Source organism: Lepidochelys olivacea (genome assembly GCF_965140295.1).
Source record: "Lepidochelys olivacea isolate rLepOli2 genome assembly, chromosome: 4".
In the NCBI taxonomy this organism is placed as follows: Eukaryota; Metazoa; Chordata; order Testudines; family Cheloniidae; genus Lepidochelys; species Lepidochelys olivacea.
Window position 1 is genome coordinate 26,574,421 of NC_140414.1, and position 23,507 is coordinate 26,597,927.

At 46.1% G+C, this 23,507-nt stretch overlaps 1 protein-coding gene across 2 annotated transcripts in view; it reads left to right on the forward strand.

The window, feature by feature from the left end:
• The window catches only part of HERC3 (HECT and RLD domain containing E3 ubiquitin protein ligase 3), a 111,837-nt gene that overhangs the window by 3,328 nt on the left and 85,002 nt on the right, over positions 1-23,507 (forward strand). For both annotated transcript variants that reach the window (XM_084626355.1, XM_084626356.1), the window contains exon 2: positions 16,248-16,511. In XM_084626355.1, coding sequence (XP_084482481.1) covers positions 16,286-16,511 — 226 coding nt within the window. In that variant the 5' untranslated portion in view covers positions 16,248-16,285. The remainder of the gene's footprint in view (positions 1-16,247; positions 16,512-23,507) is intronic.

Consider the following 23,507-nt stretch of genomic DNA (forward strand, 5'->3'; position numbering starts at 1 on the left):
CAGCCCTGGTCTACACTAGGACTTTAGGTCGAATTTAGCAGCATTAAATCGATGTAAACCTGCACCTGTCCACACGATGAAGCCCTTTATTTCGACTTAAAGGGCTCTTAAAATCGATTTCCTTACTCCACCCCTGACAAGTGGATTAGCGCTTAAATCGGCCTTGCCGGGTTGAATTTGGGGTACTGTGGACACAATTTGACGGTATTGGCCTCCTGGAGCTATACCAGAGTGCTCCATTGTGACTGCTCTGGACAGCACTCTCAACTTAGATGCACGATTGTTTGCCATTGCTCTGACGCAGGGAGGAGCGACTGACGACACGGCTTACAGGGTTGGCTTACAGGGAGCTAAAATCAACAAAGGGGGTGGTTTTACATCAAGGAGTATTTGAGGCAGGACTTCACGGAGGGTTCCAATAAGAAATGGTGCACCTAAGTTATTGTTCTTATTGGAACAAGGAGGTTAGTCTGGCCTCTGATTGATACATGGCTAGATTTACCTCACTGCACCTTCTCTGTGAGTGACTGCAGTGTGACCTAGAGGAATGAGTCCCCTAGACGGGGGGCGGGGGTGGGTGTTTGCAAATGAGTACAAAACAAATCTGGTCTATTTCTTATTTTGATATACTCCATCTATCTTTTACATCTTTGGCTGGCAGCAGACGGTGCAGAAGGACTGCATGCCATCCACATCTCAGGGCTGCTCGGCAGAAGATGGTACAATAGGACTGCTAGCCATCCTCATCTCTTGCCTGCCCGGCAGAAGATGATGCAATAGGACTGCTAGCAATCCGTATCACCTGCCTGCTCACCATAAGATGGTTCAATAGGACTGACTGCAGGACTAAAGAGAATGACTTGATCAAGTCACTCCAAATTTAGTCCCTGCACCCATGTCTGCCCAGGCGCTCCTGATCAACCTCACACAGGTGACCAGGAGTACCTCGGACATGACGATGATGGCTACCAGTCCTATTGCACCGTCTGCTGCCATAAGGCAATGGGTTGCTGCTACTGTGTAGCAATGCAGTACCGCGTCTGCCAGCACCCAGGAGACATACGGTGACGGTTACCTGAGCGGGCTCCATGCTTGCCGTGGTATGGTGTCTGCACAGGTAACTCAGGCAAAAAGGTGCGAAACGATTGTCTGCCCTTGCTTTCACGGAGGGAGGGAGGGAGGGAGGGAACGGGGGCCTGACGATATGTACCCAGAACCACCCGCGACAATGTTTTAGCCCCATCAGGCATTGGAATTCTCAACCCAGAATTCCAATGGGCAGCGGAGACTGCGGGAACTGTGGGATAGCTACCCACAGTGCAGTGCTCCGGAAGTCAACTCTAACCTCAGTACTATGGAAGAGCTCCGCCGAGTTAATGCACTTAATGCACTTAGAGCATTTTCTGTGGGGACACACACACTTGAATATATAAAACCGATTTCTAAAAAAACGACTTCTATAAATTCGACCTAATTTCGTAGTGTAGACATACTCTCAGAGAGAACTCCACCGGCACATTACTGCAGGTCTTAGGCCAAGAGCAAAAAGTAAATGAGCTGTCCATCCCTAGGTCGGCCTCCTAGGCAGAGGCCTCGGGGAGCCCCCTTAGCTATTCTGTTGATGCTGAGGCTTGTGATTATGTAGCTGTCAGAAGCTGTCTGAGGACTCAAGGAGACTCCACCTAAAAGTCTGTCAGTGCTCCTACCTGATCAGCTGGCAGGATTGTCAATGGAGAAAAATGTGAAGCCCTTCCAATTTCTTTTGCCCTCCACACCAGGAGGATTCTCAGTCTCTGGAGGATGGGCGGGGGGAGAAGGAGGAATGAGGTGTTGTACCTGGATCTCCTGCAGGCCAGGGCAAAGGTGGCCCCCAGGTGATCATCTGACCCATTCACTCACCCACCACTTCTTCACATTGCCAAAGACTTACGCCCCAGAATTTTAAGGAGTTGGCTGGATTTTTATTTCCGTAGTCCAAGTGATTTCACCTGTATTTTCAGTACCAGATTCCTCTTTCAGCCCCGTTAGCCCCATGAATAGGTGTCCGTGCAGTGGCACCAAGCTTCTGGGATACAGTCACGCTCTCTGACTTTTTTTCCCCCTTTATATACTAGATATTAAAAGGGACACTGTCCTCACCTGGCCTATAAAATAGGGATTAGGAAGATTTTTGTTTGAAATGTCCCACGTGTTGAGGATACTTTGCTTATACAACAAAAGTGAAGGTGCCGTGTATTCTCTCACACGGGGAACTGTTCTTGTAAGCCTTGCTCTTTTTTGCTGCATGTCCTGTTTTAGCTCAAATGTCGAGTTGTAGCAAAATGAGGGTGGCTAGGACAAGAATTCCTTCCGTTAGGAGAAAAAACATTGGACTAGGGCAGTGGTTCCCAAACTTGTTCCGCTGGTTGTTCAGGGAAAGCCACTGGTGGGCCGGGCTGGTTTGTTTACCTGCTGCGTCCGCAGGTTCGGCTGATCACGGCTCCCAGTGGGACGTACTGGCTGCCGCTACCAGCAGCCCCCATTGGCCTGGAGCAGTGAACTGCGGCCACTGGGAGCCGCGATCGGCCGAACCTTCGGACGCAGCAAGTAAACAAACCGGCCCGGCAGGAACAAGTTTGGGAACCACTGGACTAGGGGCTTAGCGAAGGGACCGTGCAGTAAATTCTGTAATTATTGGGGCAGTGTCAGTAGAAGAAGCACATTAGTTACCACTAACAACAGTGAAGGAAAAGTTTATTTGTTCATGCTCCGCCAATTGGCAGACATCACTGTTTTGGGAGCGCTCAGCATTGAGCGTTTTGTTGTGAGTACAGTACCGTGTTTACTTTAACTCACTGTCTCAGAGGTGGTGTGTTTAGAACAGTAAGTTCCTATAATCACATGAGGAGATTATTAGACGCCATGTTGGAAAAAGAGCTACCTATGTTTGTTTGGTATGATGCAGTGTTGTGTAGGACAAAAAGGTGTTAGTGTCCTATGACTACAGGGGTGTTAATGGGCCACTTCATCTTAAGTGGTTCCTTAGATTACTTGTTAACTACTTGTGCTAAACCAGGGGCCAGCAAACTTTTTGGCCAAAGGGCCACATCTGGGTATGGAAATTGTATGGTGGACCATGAATGCTCACAAAATTGGGGGTTGGTGTGCAGGAGGGGGTTAGGGCTTCGGCTGGGGGTGCGGGCTCTGGGGTGGGGCCAGAAATAAAGAGTTCAGGGTGCGGGTGTGAGGGCTCCGGCCTTGGGGGTGCAGGAGGGTGGGTACAAGGGGTTCAGAGGGTGGGAGGGGAATCAGGGCTTGGGCAGGGGGTTGGGATGCTGGAGCGGGTCAGGGGTGCAGGCTCCAGGCTGAGCTTACCTCAAGCAGCTCCTGGAAGGAGCCGCATGTCCCCCCTCTGGCTACCCCTTCTGCAGGTGCCGCCCCTGCAGCTCCCGGTGGCCGCAGTTGCTGGCCAATGGGAGCTGTGGGGGCGGTGCTTGGAGCAGGGGTTGCATGTGGAGCCATCTGGCTGCCCCTATGCGTAGGAGCCAGAGGGGGGACATGCTGCTGCTTCTGGGAGCTGCGCGGAGCCATGGCACATGTGGAGGCCGTGCTCCCCAGCAGGAGCTCAAGGGTCAGATTAAAATGTCTGAAGGGCCAAATGTGGCCCCCGGTCTGTAGTTTGCCCACCCCTGTGCTAAACTGTTCAACCTTGTATTTAGGTAGACACCCTGAGTACCTTTTCCAGACCTGAAGAAGAGCTCTGTGTGATGCAAAAGCTTGTCTCTCTCACCAACAGAAGTTGGTCCAATTAAAAGATATTAACTCACCCACCTTGTCTCTCTATTTAATTAAGTTATATCTACACTGCACTTTGGTCAGTAAAACTTTTGTCTGTCAGGGGTGTGAAAAAAACGCTGACCGACAAAAGTTTTACCCACAAAAAGCACCAGTGGGAGACACAGTCCCACCGACAAAGCTACCACCCCTCATTGGGAGTGGTTTTATTTTGCTAGCTAGAGAGCTCTTTGGAAGGTTGGGATTTGCAGATGTCTCTTCCTTGTTTAGCATTGGAGAGTCTCTGCAAACAAACTGATGTGCTGCAATACAACCATTCTGTAGATGTTAATACAAATCCCACATGGAGGTGGTTGTGTTCAGATTTACATGTCGGGTTCTATTGAAAATCAGTGAGGAACACAGTGGGTGTGTGCTGTGGTTGGACTTGCCAAAGATCTTTGATCTTGCAGATTTGGGCCTAATTTACAAAAGGGACTAGTGACTTTATTAATTAATGGAGTCGCCAATGGGGTGCTGTTGTGGAAATAACAAATGTCATTCTGGGGTGTATGGCATAAAGTGGCCACACTGGATCAGACCAATGGTCCATATAGCCCAGTATCCTGTCTTCCCACAGTGTCCAATGCCAGGTGCTTCAAAGGGAATGAACAGAACTGGGGATGGATCACTTGATAATTTCCCTATTGTCCATCCCAGCATCTGGCAGTCAGAGGCTTATTAACAGGCGTGTTGTATGTAAGACAGGGGTGGCGGTTGTTCAGCTCTACTCGGCACTGGTGAGGCCTTAGTTGGAGTATTGTGTAGGTCCCTCCTCCCTTAACATGCTCGTCCCCTCTCCTCGGCAGCCGAGCCCGGGCCTGGAGTGAGCCACTGCTGCCTCCCAGACAAGCTCTCTCAGGCAGAAGCAGCTCTGTCCCGCTCCCCACCTGGCTGCCAGGGAGAGCGGCTGAACGTGCCACGGGGGAGGTGCAGGGAGAGAACGACAGAGCACCTCTCCCTGCACACCAGGCCAATCTGTGTGTGTGGAGGGGGGGCAATTGACCCTACATGCCCCCCCCTACATGTTGCCTCTGCCACCTTAGACAATTTGGGGGCTTTCACTTTCACAGGATGGCACCTCTGGAAAAATCAGATTCCATTTCCCAGGGGTGTCTCCAAGTTGTGCACCCATAATGACTAGTCACTTTTGAAAACTTACATATATATATATATATTTTCCCTTTACCTGCTGCCTGTCCTGGAAGATTTCCACATGGTGGCCGTCAGGATAAAGGCTTGTCTACACTACAGAATTAAGTCGACTTAAGTTACGTCGACGACCATAAGCCGTTTTAATTGCATCGGTTGTGCATGTCCACACAACGCTCCTTGTATCGGCAAAGCGCATCCACAGTCGTTGCTCTTGCATCGACAGAGAGAGCGTTGCACCATGGGTAGCTATCCCACTGTACAACTCGCCACCCTCTGTAACCCTCTGCCTTTGGGAGCTCTGGGAATGGATTGAGATGCATCATGGCGGGGGGGGCGTGCTTGCCATCCCATGATGCAGTTGTTTCCATCCCATCATTTCATGGGCTTCCAAATTTGTTTCGTGCCGTTTTTCAACAGCCCTTGTAAACTGTGCACCCGCCATCTCTGTCTAACAGCATGGATCCTGAGTTGCTGACCATTGTGGTGATGAACGTTATGAACACGACACGTCTGGTCCTGCATTATTTCATGAGCTGCGAAACAGAGAATGACTCGGTGGTGCCTGCCCTGCTGGCTGCCATGGAAACAAATAATTCAAGATTGCTGCTGGCATTCACGGAACAGCTGCACGCGGTGGACCGTCGGTACTGGGCCCGGGAAACAAGCACTGAGTGGTGGGATCGCATCGTGATGCACGTCTGGGATGATGAGCAGTGGCTGCAGAACTTTCGGATGCGCAAATCCACCTTCCTGGAACTGTGTGCGGAGCTCGCCCCAGCACTGCGGCGCAAGGATACCAGAATGAGAGCTGCCCTCACTGTTGAAAAGCGAGTGGCGATTGCTGTGTGGAAGCTGGCAACTCCAGACTGCTACCGGTCAGTCGCAAATCAGTTTGGAGTTGGAAAGTCCACTGTGGGGGCTGTGGTAATGCAAGTGTGCAGGGCCATTAATCGCCTCCTGCTACGAAGGACTGTGACTCTCGGTAATGTGCAGGAAATAATTGATGGCTTTGAGGCAATGGGATTTCCTAACTGTGGAGGGGCAATAGATGGAACTCATATCCCAATTTTGGCCCCAGACCATCTTGCGAGGGAGTATATCAACCGAAAGGGCTACTTTTCTATGGTCTTGCAGGCGCTGGTGGATCACCGGGGCCGTTTTACTGACATCAACGCAGGGCGGTCAGGGAAGGTGCATGATGCACACATTTTTCAGAACACTGGACTGTATAGAAAGCTGCATTCTGGGACGTTCTTTCCAGACCAGAAGATCCCAATGGGGGATGTTGAAATGCCCATAGTGATCCTGGGAGACCCTGCCTATCCCTTGCTGCCATGGCTCATGAAGCCTTACACTGGGAAACTAGACAGCAGCAAGGAGCGCTTCAACAACAGGCTCAGCAGGTGCCGAATGACCGTTGAACGTGCCTTTGGCCGATTAAAAGGTCGTTGGCGCTGCCTTTTTGGCCGGTTAGATCTCGATGAGGAAAATATTCCCATGGTCATTGCGGCCTGCTGTATTCTGCATAATATTTGCGAAGTGAAGGGGGAAAAGTTTCCCCAGGAGTGGAGCACTGAAGTTGATCGGCTGGCTGCTGATTTTGAGCAGCCAGATACCAGGGCAATTAGAGGGGCACAGTGTGTGGCTATTCGAATCAGGGAGGCCTTGAAAGAGCATTTTGACCATGATTCCCAGTAATGTGTCTAAGCATTTGGCCAGGCACTGTTTACTTGCTGCCCTGAATGGCACCTGTAGTGCTTGCTTCCTGAGCTTTAATTGTAGTGAGCAAATGTTCCTGCCTATAGCCACTGTGTTTAAATGTTAGCACCAACTAACTTGTGTATGACACAAATAAAAAGTCAATTTGTATCAAAGAAGAAAGTTTAATAACAGGTCAAAACACAATTTTTTGGTCAAATTAGGGACATGGAAATGAAGAACGGTCTCGGTTACAGCTCTCGCAGCTGAGTATAACTCCAGCTTTCACTGTGAAACAAGTCCCTAGAGGTGGTGTGCAAGGCGTACTGCGAGGGACCGGGAACATGCGTAGAATGTGGTGGGGAGTTTGGGGAGGGCATAGAATGGAGTTCTGTATTAGCTGCAGGGGGACTCGTGCGTGGATGTGCTCTGACTGCAGCATGATGAGTTCACTGCCTTATCTGATGGTGGCACTTCACCGGTGTGGAGGAGTGGGTCCTCAAGGGCACATCTGCATGAGCCAAAGAAATAATGAACAGCTACAGTATTGTGAATGCGCTCACAGCTGTGAATCATAAAATGTACACACACCTCTTTCTCACTATTCCTTGGGTAACACACAGGTCAGCGCAAGTCCCAAATGTGGTGTGTTTGGCAGGGGGCGTAGGGGAGAATTGGGAAGAATGGACGAAGGGTCTGGGTGGTTTCTGAAGGGGGTTACTAGAAGCCCCAAGGGAGACTTTTCTGAATATTGGTACACTTTTCCACAGGCTAGGGTTATCGAACCCAATATCTCACTCCTAAGGGTAACCTAGGATGCAAGGGTACATCTCCTGCTTGCGTGTGGCTTCAGACTGGCTCTGTATGCTGCTCACCTATGTGCCACTCTGGTCCCTGCAGAAATAATTGTCAGGTGGTGCAACAAAGTTTCCTACAGCAGGGGGGAGAAACAAGGCAGTTCTGCCAGGGAACTTTTGGCAGAGGATTGCAGAATACCTACAGGAAAGTTTCCTAGACATCTCTATGGAGGATTCCTGGGACATCTCGGTGTATGTTAACAAACTTTTCCGCCTGGCCCCTACTGCGTAGATGCAAAGGCTCTGTTGCATGTCCCTTTCATGCCCCTTCTTCTTCATGCCACTAGCAATCAGCCTGTAGGTTTCAAAGTTCCTACAGCTGGAGCGAAACTACAACCCCATACACCCAGCAGATCCAGCAGCTCCCGTGTTCTCCACACGGGAGTGCATCTGTTGTGGAAAGCCAGCATGGTCTGCTGGGAAGGTGCTGTGTGAACCGTCCATGGAAAGCAAACAGGAAGAGGAATTTCAAAAATTCCCAGGCCTTCAAAAGGGGGGGGGAGGGGCGCATACCAATGTACCTTCAGGGCAGTGGAGTTCAAACTGCTGACCAGAGCAGTCAGGATGGGCATTGTGGGACACAGGGCCGTCCTTAGGCATAGGCAGAATACAGGGTTGCCTAGGGCACCTGAAAATTTGGGACACCACTGGGTCTTAGTGTTCACCCAGCCGGATCTTCCTATCCCTGTTCTGACCCTTCCTGCAGACTCCCACAGCTGGCTGCTGCAGCCTGGTGACCCTTACTCCAGAAGGGATCTAGTAACTTAAAAGTGAAAAAGCCTGCCTGCCTGCCAGCCCTATTAGTACGACATTGAAACTGTTAAAGAGCCATTTAAGGGGTAATGAAGCCATTTAACAGGCATTTGCCAACCCCCAGGTATATACTGTCAGTTTCTGGATTTACCGACAAAAACAGTAGTGTATTACTGTAATATTTACTCAGAACATGCTAGTCTACATGACCTTAGTTTAAAATTTGCTTTAAAAATATTTCATTAGTGAGTTGGTGATTTTATAATCTTCACATCTCTAAAAAATCCTTGCATAGATTTTTAGATCCACAGTCATCTTTAGTCTGAAATGCTTGGATCTTCAGAGATATGTTTTTTTTAAAATAAATCCTACAAAAGGCCACCCTTATCTAAAATACACATTTTAATTACTACAGTAAAAAAAACTTCTGAAGTGTTCCTGTCCTTTCTGTTCATGCCTTTCTCCCTTCACACTTTCTCCCTCCTTGAAGAGAGCCCTTAAAGGGACAACAGCCCTTTCCTTCCAGATAGCTGGACAAAAAGTTTCCCTTTCTTTACTTCTGACTATCTGATGAACTAGTTTTAAGAGAACCCTCCAGCAAAATCAGTACCTAGTAACATATAAAATCCTTTGTTATGCCTAAAATCTTTGGAAACATATTTTTTAATGTTGGTGAAATTTCATGAACATGTCTATTGTTGTGGAGATCACACAAAGTAAATTAGTGTTCCCTTTTTCTAAAAGCAATGAACATTGTTCTAAACACACTAAACCTCTATGACTGATTAATTTAAAATAATGTCTTTGTTTCAGTGAGTTAAATATGTAGTAATCTGGAATGAATCATAGAATCATAGAATATCAAGGTTGGAAGGGACCTCAGGAGATCATCTAGTCCAACCCCCTGCTCAAAGCAGGACCAGTCCCCAATGTTTGCCCCAGATCCCTAAATGGCCCCCTTGAGGACTGAACTCACAACCCTGGGTTTAGCAGGCCAATGCTCAAACCACTGAGCTATCCCTCCCCCTTTAGTTATACTGATCTAACAACCTAGTGGAGACCACAGAATCATAGAGTATTTGGGTTGGAAGGGACCTCAGGAAATCATCTAGTCCAACCCCCTGATCAAAGCAGGACCAATCCCCAATTTTTGCCCCAGATCCCTAAATGAAATTATGAAGGTTTAAGAGTACATTTTAAAATATAAAATCAGCTTAGAAATACTGATTAAGAAAATGTAAAACAGAGAAGAGTTGCATCATGTATTCCATAATATGTAATGCTGTATTCAGCAAGACAGTTGACTCGCCTTTACTACAAAGTTTTTGCAAATAAATCTCTGACAAACTTCAGGGCATATCAAAAAACCTGTGACTGAAAGTTTTTATTCCCAAGTTTAGTGCTTTTAATTAGGTACCTTCTGCATGTCTGGTCTTCACCGTCTGGCATGCAGTGGAAAACATGCTCCATTTTCTTTAGAAAGAAATGGCAGAGGAGTGTTTTTTTTTTTCAAATGTCATTTGCTTCAGTTGGGTTCGGGGATTTGGCTGGAAAGGGGTGAGAAGAGTGGGGGAGGGAAGAGAGGAGGGAGACGGTGGGGAGAGGCCAGGGCGGAGTGAGGGTGAGGTCTGGGGCAGAGCAGGGGTGGAGCATGGGTGGGGCCACAGGCAGAAGAGGTGGGCTGGGGAGCTAGCCTCCCCAAGTGGCAGCTTCACCCACTGCCCGTCAGGGTGGATTTGATTTAAATCCAATTGATTTAAATCACTAGTCAGGAAGACTCAATTTAATCATGGATTTCTACGTAAAAGTGCATTCTTGTTGATCGTTATAACCTTTATACATATTCTTCACAACTCAGAGATAGATGTAGGTTTTATTTTTAGAAGGTACACACTACACATTTTTAAAGTGATTTATTTTGAAAACTTTTCAGATTAATTTTCCAGCTATATCAGAAAATGGATGATTGTTTGGTTATTTCATTTACCAAAGGTAATTGAAGCAGGTATTTATGAAGTCATTGGGAGGTGAACTGTCTCCAAATCAACAGGTTAATCCTTAATATTTGGAGGATTTTCTTGTCATGCTGTATTAGGAGAACATCACCAGACAGACATTTACATTGTTTTATTTAACTAAAACAACAACGTTAGGTATTCTGGATTTTTTTCTTCAACAGCAAACATATATTTTAACAAAACAAGCATATGAATATTTGAATTTAGGTAAACATTCAAGTTTTTTAAAATCAGGTTTGTTTTCGTTACAATTGTTTTTAACTAAAATAATTACATGACATTTTTTAAAAGAAAAAATTGAATAGACCGTCAGCCAGGTCAACATGAGAAACTAAAATGTTGGTTTCTGCAGCTAACTCAGTCACCTTCACCTTCATTTTTCTGTTTGTTCATAATCTGGAAAAGAAAAACAAGCTTTCTTGCTTTTTCAGGTCCCAAACAATTTTTCAATTTGGAATGAATTAGTCCAAAGGAAGAAAATATTCTTTCTACACTGGCAGAAGAAGCTACTGCTGTTAAAAGTGAGATTATCACTTCAACAGTCTCTGAATTCATGTGCTGAAGTAACTTTCACTGGTGTGACTTTCTTTAAAACATCATCAGCAAACACATATTTTTTGAATGGTGGATAGTCTTTAGAATCCGGTATGTTGAGGATGGATTCTCATAAAGAAAATCAGTCAACGCAGTTATTTAATTATTATTACCATACTGCTCATTTAGTATTGCTCATTGCATTCACTGACACTCAGTACTCCTTTAAAGGTGAAATTGTAAAAGGAAGATCTGCCTATTTCAGCTATTTATTTTTTTATCACAACTGCATCTAAAATGATAGTACCATAGAGTAACAACTATACTTTTTGCTCAAACATGAGAATTCAAGAATAGTCCAGAAGGAAGACAGGCAGTCCTTAAGAAAGAAGTATGAAATAAAAAAGTATACCAACCTGAAGATCCTGCATGTTCAGACTTGTTGCTTTCATCATCTTCAGTGCAGCTTCCCCCTGAGAAGGAATACTTCTCATTATGTTGTTTCACTCAGGCAACCAGGCCTTGCATTTCTTTATTGCACTGTTTGCATTTTGCACACATGCCTGTTTTACCCACAGGTAGAGGAACTTCATTCAAATATTCCCAAACTGGGTCTCTTTTACAGCCTGTTGCCATTATAGGTTTTCTCTTCTCGTGAGAGAATGGTATGGTAGATCTCAAATCAGTGAAGGCTACACTCAGAAAGACCTCAAGACTTCTGGAATATGCTGCTCAAACAGTTTCACTTTTGTTTCCACTGCCTGTCCCTCCCTTCTCACATTCATCTCCAGACTTCTCCTTGTCCAGATCTATTCCGACCCCAGCAATCTTCTATTCATTGAACTTTTTGAAACTTTGTACTTTTAAAGAGAGGTAAGGGATTGATTCTGTGTACACAAATTTGCAGAGGGACAATAGGGTTCAGGTCTGTTATTTCTCACCTCTATTTATTATTTTTTTTTTTATTTAAAAACATTTTTGCTGTTAACAAGCATGTTATCTCTGGAGACACAAATCCACAGTTTGAGAACTGCAAAACTAAGCATCTCTGATGGTGTCTTCTAGACTGAGCACTGAATCCCATTGAGTAGATAGAAAGATTAACCTAAATAATCTATACAGAAGCACCTGGAACCCCGTAAGACTGGATCCCTAATCCATGAACAATTGGAACTCATGTACAAAACTTTTCTTAAACATTACATGAATATATTGTCTCATACCATAGAATTAGAATTTATAATCCCTATTCTATGATGAAAAAAGAAAAGGAGGACTTGTGGCACCTTAGAGACTAACCAATTTATTTGAGCATGAGCTTTCGTGAGCTACAGCTCACTTCATCGGAACTCATGAAAGCTCATGCTCAAATAAATTGGTTAGTCTCTAAGGTGCCACAAGTCCTCCTTTTCTTTTTGCGAATACAGACTAACACGGCTGCTTCAAAAAGCATTTTATCAAAAAAATCCGATGTAAATAAAAAAAATCCGATTTAAAAAAAAAAAAAAGCATTGATTTTTATCCACCCTGTTGCCCATGACAGGATATAAGAGCAGGTCGGCTCCCGCACACCCAGCGTGCACTGCAGTGTCCTTAGGTCGGGGCCGTATTCACAGAGCCGAATGCGCCAGCGGTGCGCATTCTGCGTGAGGGAGAGGGTACGGGGGTCTCTGTGAGGAACTGTGACTCTCTGCCGCCGTGAGGCGAGCCGGGTGCCTTGGTATCCTTTGCTGCCCCGCCCCGGCATAGGGGCACTCGTTTAATAATACTGCGTAGGGCCCCATAAATCCTAAGGGTAGCCCTGGTGGGACAACTCATTTTGTCCCATTAGGGCGACATAACCAACTGCAGGTCTACGCTGGCGCTGCATCACTCTAACTGCGTCGCAAAAAGCTCTGAGCCGCTCGTTGAGGCAGTTTTATTGCGTGGGCGTAACAGGGGAGTTACATCTGCGGGAGGAGCATTTTGGTGCGTTCACCGCCAGTGTTTTGTCGACGCAAGGGGACTTTTGTCGACAGAACTGTCTTGTGTAGACAAGGCCAGAGTTTTTTAATAGAGCTTTCAGACTCTAACTCCCAAGATAACATGAAGCTTCCACTCACTACATTCACGGCAAGGAAGAGTAAAAGCCTTAAATAGAATCGGCAGTGGACCAGGAAGCTTCCATTGTGAGTCTCATGGATAAGTATACAGGAAACACTGCACCCATTTGAACATATGACACACAAAACTTGCAGCCTTCTTGCATGATGCATTTATAAACAACAAAGAATTTTAACTTAAACTTTAAAACGCACAACGTCTTAGAAATAAAGCAGTAACAGACAGGGACTTACAGGACCTTTGGAAAATCTGATTTGTCATTCTTTCAAATAGGCGCTGCATTTGTGTCTTGTTCTGCTTCCTGCAAATATAGCACTTCCTGGGAAGTGTCAGTAAAAAAGCCTGAGAGACACAATGGTGCCCTTTGCAGTTATGGAGATGGTGAAACAGATCTTCCTAAAAACGGTTTAGAAAACTCAAGTTCATGGTCACTTATGCCACCATGCTGTCAAAAGAGTTCAGCACACAGCATCTCCCATTGTTTTCAGTAGGAGCTGCTGGTACTTCAGCACTTGCAGATCTGGCCACTTAATTTGTGGGGCTAAATGGGGGCTGAGGTACTTTGATAATCTGGACCCGAGTTTGTATTTATATTACAGGGGTTCCCAAACTTTTTCATTGCATGGATCCCGTCTTGGGGGCCACATTCCCTCCGATTGTCAGTCACTTACCATCCCGGTGGCAGTTACTGCAATTGCTTACATGGGCAATTAAATCAGGGAAAATAATTGTTCCATGTATTTTTAACTTTAGCAGCTGGAAACAAGACAGCCAGCTCTACCCCAAACCACAGCCTAGCAACTCTTGGGGCGGGCTATTTCCTTCTCTTCCCCCATTTCCTTCTTCCCCCAAAATAGTAACATTGACTCAGTCCTGTTGTATTCTTAGAGCAGACAAAGGAGTTCTCTGAGGCTTCAGGGGTGGAGTTTTATTGTTAGTGCAACATGTTGTAACAAATGACCCAAATACTTTGAGATTCGGCCTTCTGGGAGAATTTCACAGTCGCTTCTTCTGGAATGAGAGGTTGTTTCTCTGCATCCAGCTCCAATGCACACACCCAGAAAATTAATATATAGCTAATATATTGTAAGAAATCAGTGTAGCTCTCTGGTATAAACAAATGCTGAAGACCAGATGTAATGTTGGTGCAACTCTTGCAGTCAATGGAGCAGCACCTGTTTTCACTATCAGAGCTTTTGGACTTGGACATGTAGGGCTGCTGTTTTGTGGATAGCTGTTGAGCAGTCTGCATGCTGGGAAGAGAGTCATGTCCCAGAGCGAATGTTGAAGCTGCAGCCTCACTCTGGATCGCGCTGGCTGTGTTGCTACCCAGAGGTTGGATGATGGGCTTCTTGGAGAGGGAATGTGAGTTTAATACAAGTAGATATCATTTGAAAAACAAACCATCCAAAACCTCCGCACGCCTCTTTTACCGTGCTGCAGCATTGCCTCTTCTTAGGGAAATACTGTGGTACAGTTAACTATCACTGCATGGTGATTATCAGCTGGGATCTATTTTAGTGTCAGCTACTGTACAAATTATCTTTCACCAGGCATCTGTGTCCAGTATAATTAAAAAACAAAATACATGGAAGAACCAATTTGCACAGGTGGACAGAGCCCTGTCAGCTGGCACAGGAGGAATCCTGACAGGAGACTTTCACCTATCAAAAGGATCAGTTCCCCACTGGTGCAGAGGATTTAGTCTATACCATGGGGGCGGGGTGGGGGGGTTGAGGGGATGGTTGGGCGGGAACAGCCCTGAAAGTTTTTAAAAAAATGGCCAACAAAGACAAATGGGATTTGCAGCATGTTCTAAAGCAACCCAGCAAGGGACTCTCCCATACCCATTCCAGGAGAAAACTCCAGCCTTCTCAGTCCTGCCTTAGTGGAATTGAGAGCAGGTCTACCTCAGCTGACCTCAACCAAGATACAGGGTGAGAGATGATCACTCAAATGTTTAGGGCCTAGATAGATATAATAGAATATCGGGGTTGGAAGGGACCTCAGGAGGTCATCCATTCCAACCCCCTGCTCAAAGCAGGACCAATTTCCAGTTTTTGCCCCAGATCCCTAAATGACCCCCTCAACGATCCCGAGGGCTATTTCCTTCTCTTCCTCCATTTCCTTCTTCCCCCAAAATAGTAACATTGACTCAGTCCTGTTGTATTCTTAGAGCAGACAAAGGAGTTCTCTGAGGCTTCAGGGGTGGAGTTTTATTGTTAGTGCAACATGTTGTAACAAATGACCCAAATACTTTGAGATTCGGCCTGCTGGGAGAATTTCACGGTCGCTTCTTCTGGAATGAGAGGTGGTTTCTCTCGTTGCTGCCAGGTATAAACCAGGAGTGAGCTTGGCTTATGGCATTGTCAAGTGCTGACTGACGGCATGTTTTCTTCTTTCCTTCCTTTTTTGTCTCTCTTTGTTTCTTTGTCCCATATTATTGTTCCCTCTGAAGGTGCTGGCTGTTAGATGGTTTAGTGGACCCAACAGAGGATGGGGAGTCAGGAGTTCTAGTATGTGGGTTTGGGCAAGTCACTTTAACATCAGTATCTTGTTTGTACAGCTCTGTGAAATGCTAAACTGTTGTTGTGATGCTCCGTGGGAATTGTAGGCAGTGCACCCTTTCTCCTGGACACTTCATGGCCTTGGGGTGGGTGGGAGGACATGTGTGCACACGAACAGATTTTGGTGATGCTCAGTAGTGCGAGTTCCTTCTCTACCTGGATTTCTCAGCTAGTAGCGTACTGTGGTATTGCACTTGGCCAGTACCCTGTAAACAATTGAGATCAATCTAATCGGGACCTGTTTAAATAACTTCTTTGCAGATATCCTCCTTTAAAAAGGTGTTCTATTGTAATTGCCCAAAACATTGCACTAGTGCAGTTAGAAATTGGTGTGTTTTGAGCCATTAGTTTAGAACACTGTAGTGGGCTTTCAAGGGTCGGAGGAAGAATATTTTTGTCTAAATAACAATACTTAGCGCTCTCGTCTAGTGCTTTTCTCTGCTAGATCTCAAAACACTTTAAAAAGTAAGCACCCTATCCCCATCTTATACATTGCCAGGGCAGCTAAATAACACACAGTAGCTGTGACACACTGAGTCTATAGCAGAGTGGGAAATGGAGCCCATGTGTCCTGATTCTACTGTCTAATGCCCTATTTACTGGTAAGGATTAAAGGTGAATCCATGTAGCAAAAACACAGACATGACGTGATTAGACAGGAAATATTTTTCTGTTGGTTCCGCTTCCTTCTCAGAACAGGCTGTGGTTGCATCACTTACTCATCACTTTTCATTTCTCTTCTTCCCCAGGAAGGAAAAAGCTACATGACTTGCTGAAGGGAGAGAAAATGTTATGTTGGGGATGTTGGTCTTTTGGCCAGCCTGGGATAGGTAGCAATCTCCAAGCAATCATCCCTGAGCCACAGGTGTATGGGTTCATTCACGACCGAAACATCAAGGAGGTGGCTTGTGGAGGAAACCATTCTGTTTTCTTACTGGAGAATGGAGAAGTTTATACCTGTGGCTTGAACACCAAAGGACAGCTAGGCCATCAGAGCGAGGGAAGCAAGCCAGGTACATGGATTTCTTTTTGCATACTTCAAACACCAGCTGCGGTGGTGGGGGAACATGTTTGTTTGATTCTTCATGTGAAAACTCTTGTATGAATTCTTTGTGACTCAGCAATGAATGGAGCTGATGGTTAATCATGCTTAATTGTAGAGAATTAGGGTGCTGATGGTTAAATCATGCTGAATTGTACAGAATTAGGGTGCTGAATAAGGTGGGTTTGGTTACTGGAAACCATGATGTATCCAAGCATTGCACAAAAGTAGAGGCATCAATATGGGCATAGATGATCTGGTGTAGAAGTTTCCTACTTTGTGTAAATGTGGCTTGCTTTCTCTTAGCGTTATAGGAAGGGAGGGCTGTTAATTACAGTGCTCTCCCCTGCCTTTCAGACTTTACTGTGTTCCCCAGAATCCAAGGTCTCATTAGTGTAGGGGTTGACATCTTGCTAGGAGCAACCTCAGGGGCTGATCCTGCTCCTTGTGGTATCAATGGAAGCTTGGTCATTGATATTAGGGAGAGTAAGCCTATTTTTAGCACAGTTGCTGATAGCAGGGTTTCTTTAGACAGGTGGGGAACAAGAGGGTTTCTTCTGGTAGCAGGGTGTCATGGGGTACAGCCTTCATTGCCAGACAACTGCCGTCTCCTGATCAAGCTGGGGATTAGCTTGAGGCCGACGCCCACGTCAATGGTCTGCATGCCAGCAGTCTGTCTCTGTTCCCACCTACGGCTCCTCTCAACTCCCAGAACGGCAGTGACTTCTTTGCGACTCCAGCTAGGTCATCATCTGTGTTTTGCTGTCCAACAGTCCAGCCACTTCCCCAGAGGTGCGTAGTAGGGACCCGGTAACTAGCAGTCTCCTGCTGTTCTTCTGTGCTCTCTGTCAATGCTGCTATATTTCCCTGGGCCACTTCCCCATGGCCCCAGCAGCTTCTTCGCCCTTACCCAGGGCACTCAGCTGCTCAGCTCCGTCTTTCTTCCCTGGTTCCTGCCAGCAGCTGCTCTGTCCAAGATGCTTAGTTCTCTCAGCCCTTCAGGGACACAGTCCTTGTCATAGAATACCAGAGACAAATAGAATACCAGGGTTGGAAGGGACCTCAGGCGGTCATCTACTTCAACCCCCTGCTCAAAGCAGGACCAATCCCCAATTTTTGCCCCAGATCCCAGATGGCCCCCTCAAGGATTAAACTCACAACCCTGGCTGGGTTTAACAGGCCAATGCTCAAACCACTGAGCTATCCCTCCTGCCCAGGGCTCCCTGGGCTCCATGAGAGAAACTGACCCTATTTTGCCTTGCAGCTCCCTTTTATCTGAGCCTGCTGGGCCCGGACTGGTTGCTCCCTACAACTCTTCCCTGATTGGCTATGCTTCACACAAGGACTCACCACCATTGCTCCTTCTGGGGCAGGGCAAGGTTAACCCTTTTATGCTGGTGTCGGGTAGGCACCCCATCCCACAAGGTTCTCAGAAGAATCTGTGCCACAGTCTGTCCCTGTCTTTCCAACTCTAGAACAAGGTATTCCCCCCCCCCCCACCTCCTCCCCATTCTGTGTGAACTGGCAGAGCCTGTGTGTGCAAACTGTGGGTTCTCAACCCCTCCCCTCCCATGTGCCCACAAGGGTGAGTCGATCCCCTTACCTTTATTTTTCTGGAAGGCGTTACAGATGCTTTGTAAAACTCAATCTCTCCAACAGTAACATCCCAGTTTGCTTGGAGCTGCTTTATATCTTTCTCATTCTAGTGTGTTCCAAAGAGCCAAGAAATCCAGCTGTGATTTTTACTGAAACCAGAATATTAAACAGGTTTAAAAAAAAAAACAACAACCCCAAACCAACACTTCCCACCCAATCCAGGTCCAGGCTACTTCTCCCGTGTGAGGTAGAGATGTGATTCCCTTGCTCATGTATTTGTACTTAGGCTAGCTCTGATTGAGGTATGGCGAGGATAAAGAGCAGCCTATCCGCAGTCGCTCGGGTAGCAGCCATGGAGCCATGACTGAGCCGTGTCAAGCACAAGCCCTCCTGAAACTGGGGCGCGTGTGTCCCTGCTGCTGCTACCCATTCTACTCTGGCTGCGCTGCTGTTTATACTCAAGCTAGCACAAGTAGGTGAATCACACCCCTAGCTTGTCGTGTAGACGCAGCCTGAGCGTGGTGTTCAAATTCATCGTCGTTTCCCGTTCGTTGGCTCGTGTCCAGTACAACTGTAACAATACGGATAGTGAAAGCTTCCACGCTTTCATGGGATGCAAAGATTTAAGTGATAGAAACCTTCATTCTGCAGGGCATTAGCCAACCACTAAGGGCAGGGGAGCTGGGGCGAGGAAGTAACTTCCCCTGTGGGACAGTTTATTCCTTATTTGTCTGCTCTGGAGTTGTCTTACACCTTCCTTTGAAGCATCTGGTTCAGGGCCCTGTTTGTGACAGGATACTGGACTAGTTGGATGTGATCCACTATTGTAGCAGTTCTCAACCTGGGGTGGGGAGGGAACATCCCCCATCAAACCTTCTAGGGGGATGTGACCAGCCTTCCCACTCACAGGGTTGCAATCCCATTCGCTCTAATTTGGCCCGGCCTCCTCTCTGTCTTGTCAAATTTGAATGAGTGGGCTTGGGACCTGTCTCACGGGGTCATGATGCCCTCAAATTTGGCCCCACTGCCCCTCCATCATGATAGTAGGATGTCTGGGCCAAATTTGAGTGAGTGGCGTTGCAACCTGGTGCATGGGACCGCAATACCCCTTAGCACTCTTCAATGCTGAAATGGAAAAATACTTCTCTGAAAACTTTGTGGATATTCAGATATGTGCTTTTAAAAGGTTTCCTAGCCTATACACAGTTAGACAACAGGATCAAAGGACTGATTTTATTCAAAGTAGAATTCCCTTCGTGAGATTCACCGGTATATTGGAATGGCCCATTTTTAAGCCCCTTAGATTTCAGTTTAAACTGATATTTTGAAAAAATCCCAGGTTATACAAAAAGTATTATTCATTTTTTCCTGATTTTTCACCCTACTTTGTATCATTCAAATATATAAAAAATAATTTGTTTTATTAGGAAAATACAATACATTGTATTATTACAATAATACATTCATCTGTGTGTGTATGCAAAGTTGCCTGTTGAAGTAAAGCTATGTATTAGTCTAGAATATACTCACAATAAACAAACAGGCACTCATGCAAACTCTGAAGTGTGTGTGCATCTGAACGTACTGATGAATCTCACACCCAACACGTACACATTTGAAGCTGTTAGCAGATAATGGTTTAAAGATCTGACATGCTAAAACGGGAAGACAACAAAAGTCTGTATCACAATACGTTTCAGAACACAAGGAAGTATTCAAAACTTTAAAAAAAAAAAAAAAACCAGGAGAAAAGGATGAAGTTGAGTGTATGCACTGTAAATGGTGTGGCCCAATTATTAAATGTAAATATTTATAGGCTAATAGTTCTAAGTCTACAACAGTAAACTGTTTATTCAAATGAAAAGTTTTATTTGGGGATTAGAGATATATTGTTTTCTTAAACTCAGAGGTGGCGTTGTGTTTTGAGTTCTGTTTTAGTTCTGCAGCAAACCACATTGAATTCCATCCATCAAAGCATTAATCTACTGAATACTTCCCCCCAGTCCTTCCATGCACCAAAATAAACCCCTATATTTACCCAGAAAAATTATCAATAGCTTTTTCCACTGATTTTCGACCTGTTTTTGTTGTAATAGTAATCAACACTGATAAATTCCCAGATAAAATTAAATAAAATAAAAACAGAAAACAAAGGGCCCTACATATTTTGTAAAGGGTGGAGTGGCGCAAATAAGAAGAAAGGTGGCGGGTGACTTGGAAATGGTTGAGTACCCTTGTCCTATTGAAATTCCTTTGGTCCTACAACTTATTTTTCAATTTGTTATTTATGGAGGATGAGGTTTTCAAAAGTGCCTCGCTCACTTAGGAGCACAAATACCATTGATTTTCAGTGGGGCTTGTGCTCCTAAGTGACTGCAGCATTTTTGAAAACCCCACCCAGAATCAGAGACTAACATTTAAAAATCACACACTTGTGTGGCTTAGTACCCAACTGAGTCATTTTTATTCATCTGGATACAAATATTTCTTGCCACAGATCTTACTGATTAGTTGTATTGCTGTGGCACATAATGGCATCCTGATCTTGCTTGTGGCTTCTGTGCAAAGGTACTATATGGAGACAGACTATACAGAAGAGTTTTCAGTCTAAATTCACAAAATAGACAAAGGTGGGAGGGGGAAACGGAGACACACAGAGGTCAAGTGATTTGCCCTAGGTCATCCTAGTGCCTGCATTCGGAATAGAATCCAGCTGTCCTGAATCCCAGTATGGTGCTCTGTCCACTAGATCATGCTGCTTCCCATAAAGATTTTGTCAAGACTGCAGCATGGGATTGGGAGGCTGGGGTAGGAAGCTCTTGGATTGATCCCGAGTTCACCTTTCCAGCGTAACCAGAGAGCCATTTCACCTACTGCTGATTATCTCAAATATTGAATTGCTTTTGAAAATGTTACCCAAACCACATGCTCTCAGAGAGCATGTCATTGTCATTTGTAAGGCGTTGTGTCGCTCATGCTATCGTTCAAAGCAGTGATTCGGGTCGCACCTCTCCAGGGTTTAGAGCTTGCTATGTGAAAGGCAGCTGGGGATGCTCAGGAGCGCAGTACTCTAAAAGAAAGGAAAGCATCTTCCCATCTCAAATTCCTAGTTCCTTTATACCCATACAAGAGTCTGAATGGTGAGAGAAGTTTTAAAGCTCCTGAAGGCTTCCAGCTTGCTGCTCCGTTGGTGGCAGGAGGCCTGCCTGCAAGGTCAGGGCCTAAATTACTCAGCTTAACTTGTGAGTAGGGACAATAGGAACTGCCTCCTTCCCCCTCACCATCTGGATTTTTATGGCTAGAAATCGAAATGACCCGGCTTATTGTCCTACTCTCTGTTAGCAAACTGTGAATCCATAAATAAGGCTTCACTTTATAGTTAGGGGAGCTACGGAAAGGGTAGACTCACTGGTGACCCAAAGTGCTGGCGGGGGAGGGACTGGGTAATGCTTTTGCATTCGCTTCCGATCTTAGCACCTGCATGTGTGAGGTCGGGGGGGCGGGGCAAGGTGGAAAGCAGGTGGGGAAGTCTGGTGGCCAGTTGTTGAGCGTTGCTGGAAAGGGCTGCATAGGGAGAGGACCTCACAGCCTAGCTCTTTGCTTTGCTTAAACTTAAAGCCAGTGCTGTTACTTTACTGCCTTCTCCTTTGGTCTAGGCTTTGGGGCCCAGTACGTACCCAAACTCCTGCCGGCTTATTGGCACAACCCTGGCTGTGGCTTCAGCAGTGCAAATAGCCTGTGATCCCAGCTGTGCCAGTGGGTTTGTGGCTGGCTGGAGTAGCCCCAGAAGTGGGCCAGGGTCCCCTAGGAGGCCGTTGAACCCAAGCTGGCCAGAGGGTAGGCACAGATTCGTTGCGTCTCCCAGGCAGCCTTGGCTGGAAAGGCAGCTGCCGAGCCCCACCTGGAATGTGGAAAGGTTTTCGTTGCCCTACTGCCCAGCTTTGCTGTCTCAGAGAACAGGGAAAATGTTCGGCGGTCCTTAGCCTTCTGAAGTCAGTGGGGAAAATCTCAGTGACTTCAGTGGGGGTAGGATCAGGCCCCCAACAGTCTGCATCTCTAAGGGGAGATTCCCATCCCCACTCGTTATTGCCCTGTGGAGACTTTTGCAGTTGCTGCATCAAAAGCCTCCAGTACGTTTTGGGATCGTGCCATTCTGTCGTCACGGCCCAGATGGTTCCTTCCCTCGGTGACATCTGCTCTTTAGCAACATTCTGGGTGGGACTTTCAAAAGTGCTGCACATCAACCTAACTCTGCTCCTGTTGAAATCAATGGAAGTTTCACCAGCCACTTCAGTGCGAGCAGAGTTAGACCAGCACTGAGCACTTCTGAATGTCCCACTTTCTGTCCCTGTCCTAATTCCAGCTGACTAGTGATTTCTCCTGCCCCACATCTGTTCATTGATAAATTAGATGGTCACTTTATAAAGCCTCCTTCTGTCAATGTCCTTAAACATCAAACAGTAGGATGGAGTGTGTGTGTTCAGGTAGCTCCTTCTGGATGAGTGTCCCACACTTACAGAGAGCAGCTCTGGAGATGCAAGAGGTCTCAGAAAGTGGTTACTAAAGAGGTCGAGTGTATTTTCACCTCAGGCAGGCACATGGCTGTAATACAAAAATCATACAGGAACAGCCGGTAAAATCCCAGTCTGACAGGCTGGACTCTGGTCCTCCCTCCAGTCTGGGGTATCAGACCCAATGGGGATAGGCTGTAAGAGTAGAACTTTTAGAGATGTCTCCTTTTCTGCAGGTTTCAGAGTAACAGCCGTGTTAGTCTGTATTCGCAAAAAGAAAAGGAGGACTTGTGGCACCTTAGAGACTAACCAATTTATTTGAGTGAAGTGAGCTGTAGCTCACGAAAGCTCATGCTCAAATAAATTGGTTATCTCTAAGGTGCCACAAGTACTCCTTTTCTGCAAACTCCCTTCTCCCTAATTCAAGCACTTGTACAGAATTGGCAGATCAGAGCAGTTAGAAGTGGAAGAGCCCCATTGAAAGGACCCTCTGCAAAGACAGGGTATTTCCTCCCCTTTGTGCTCTTCTCTTCTCTCCCCTCCCCTTCCCCCCTGAGAGTTACCAGTTTAATGTCTCCACATCTCCAACTTCACATGATTACTTTCTATTGGAGTAGATATAAATGTGCTCCCCAAGACTTAATTTGTAAATTTCGACTGAGTCACCCATGGGTATAGAAGATCTTTCTCCTCTGGCATGGGTTCCTTAGAGTCCAATCTCACGTTGAGCCTTGGCTGCCCAGTATGACCCACAACTTGTGCAGCTGCCCAAAGGGGCATGTAACTTCAACAGCAGTTGCTTTTGCATGGAAGTGTCAGAACAGGTTGAGGGGCACTAGGCAAGGGTTCTTGTTGGGTGT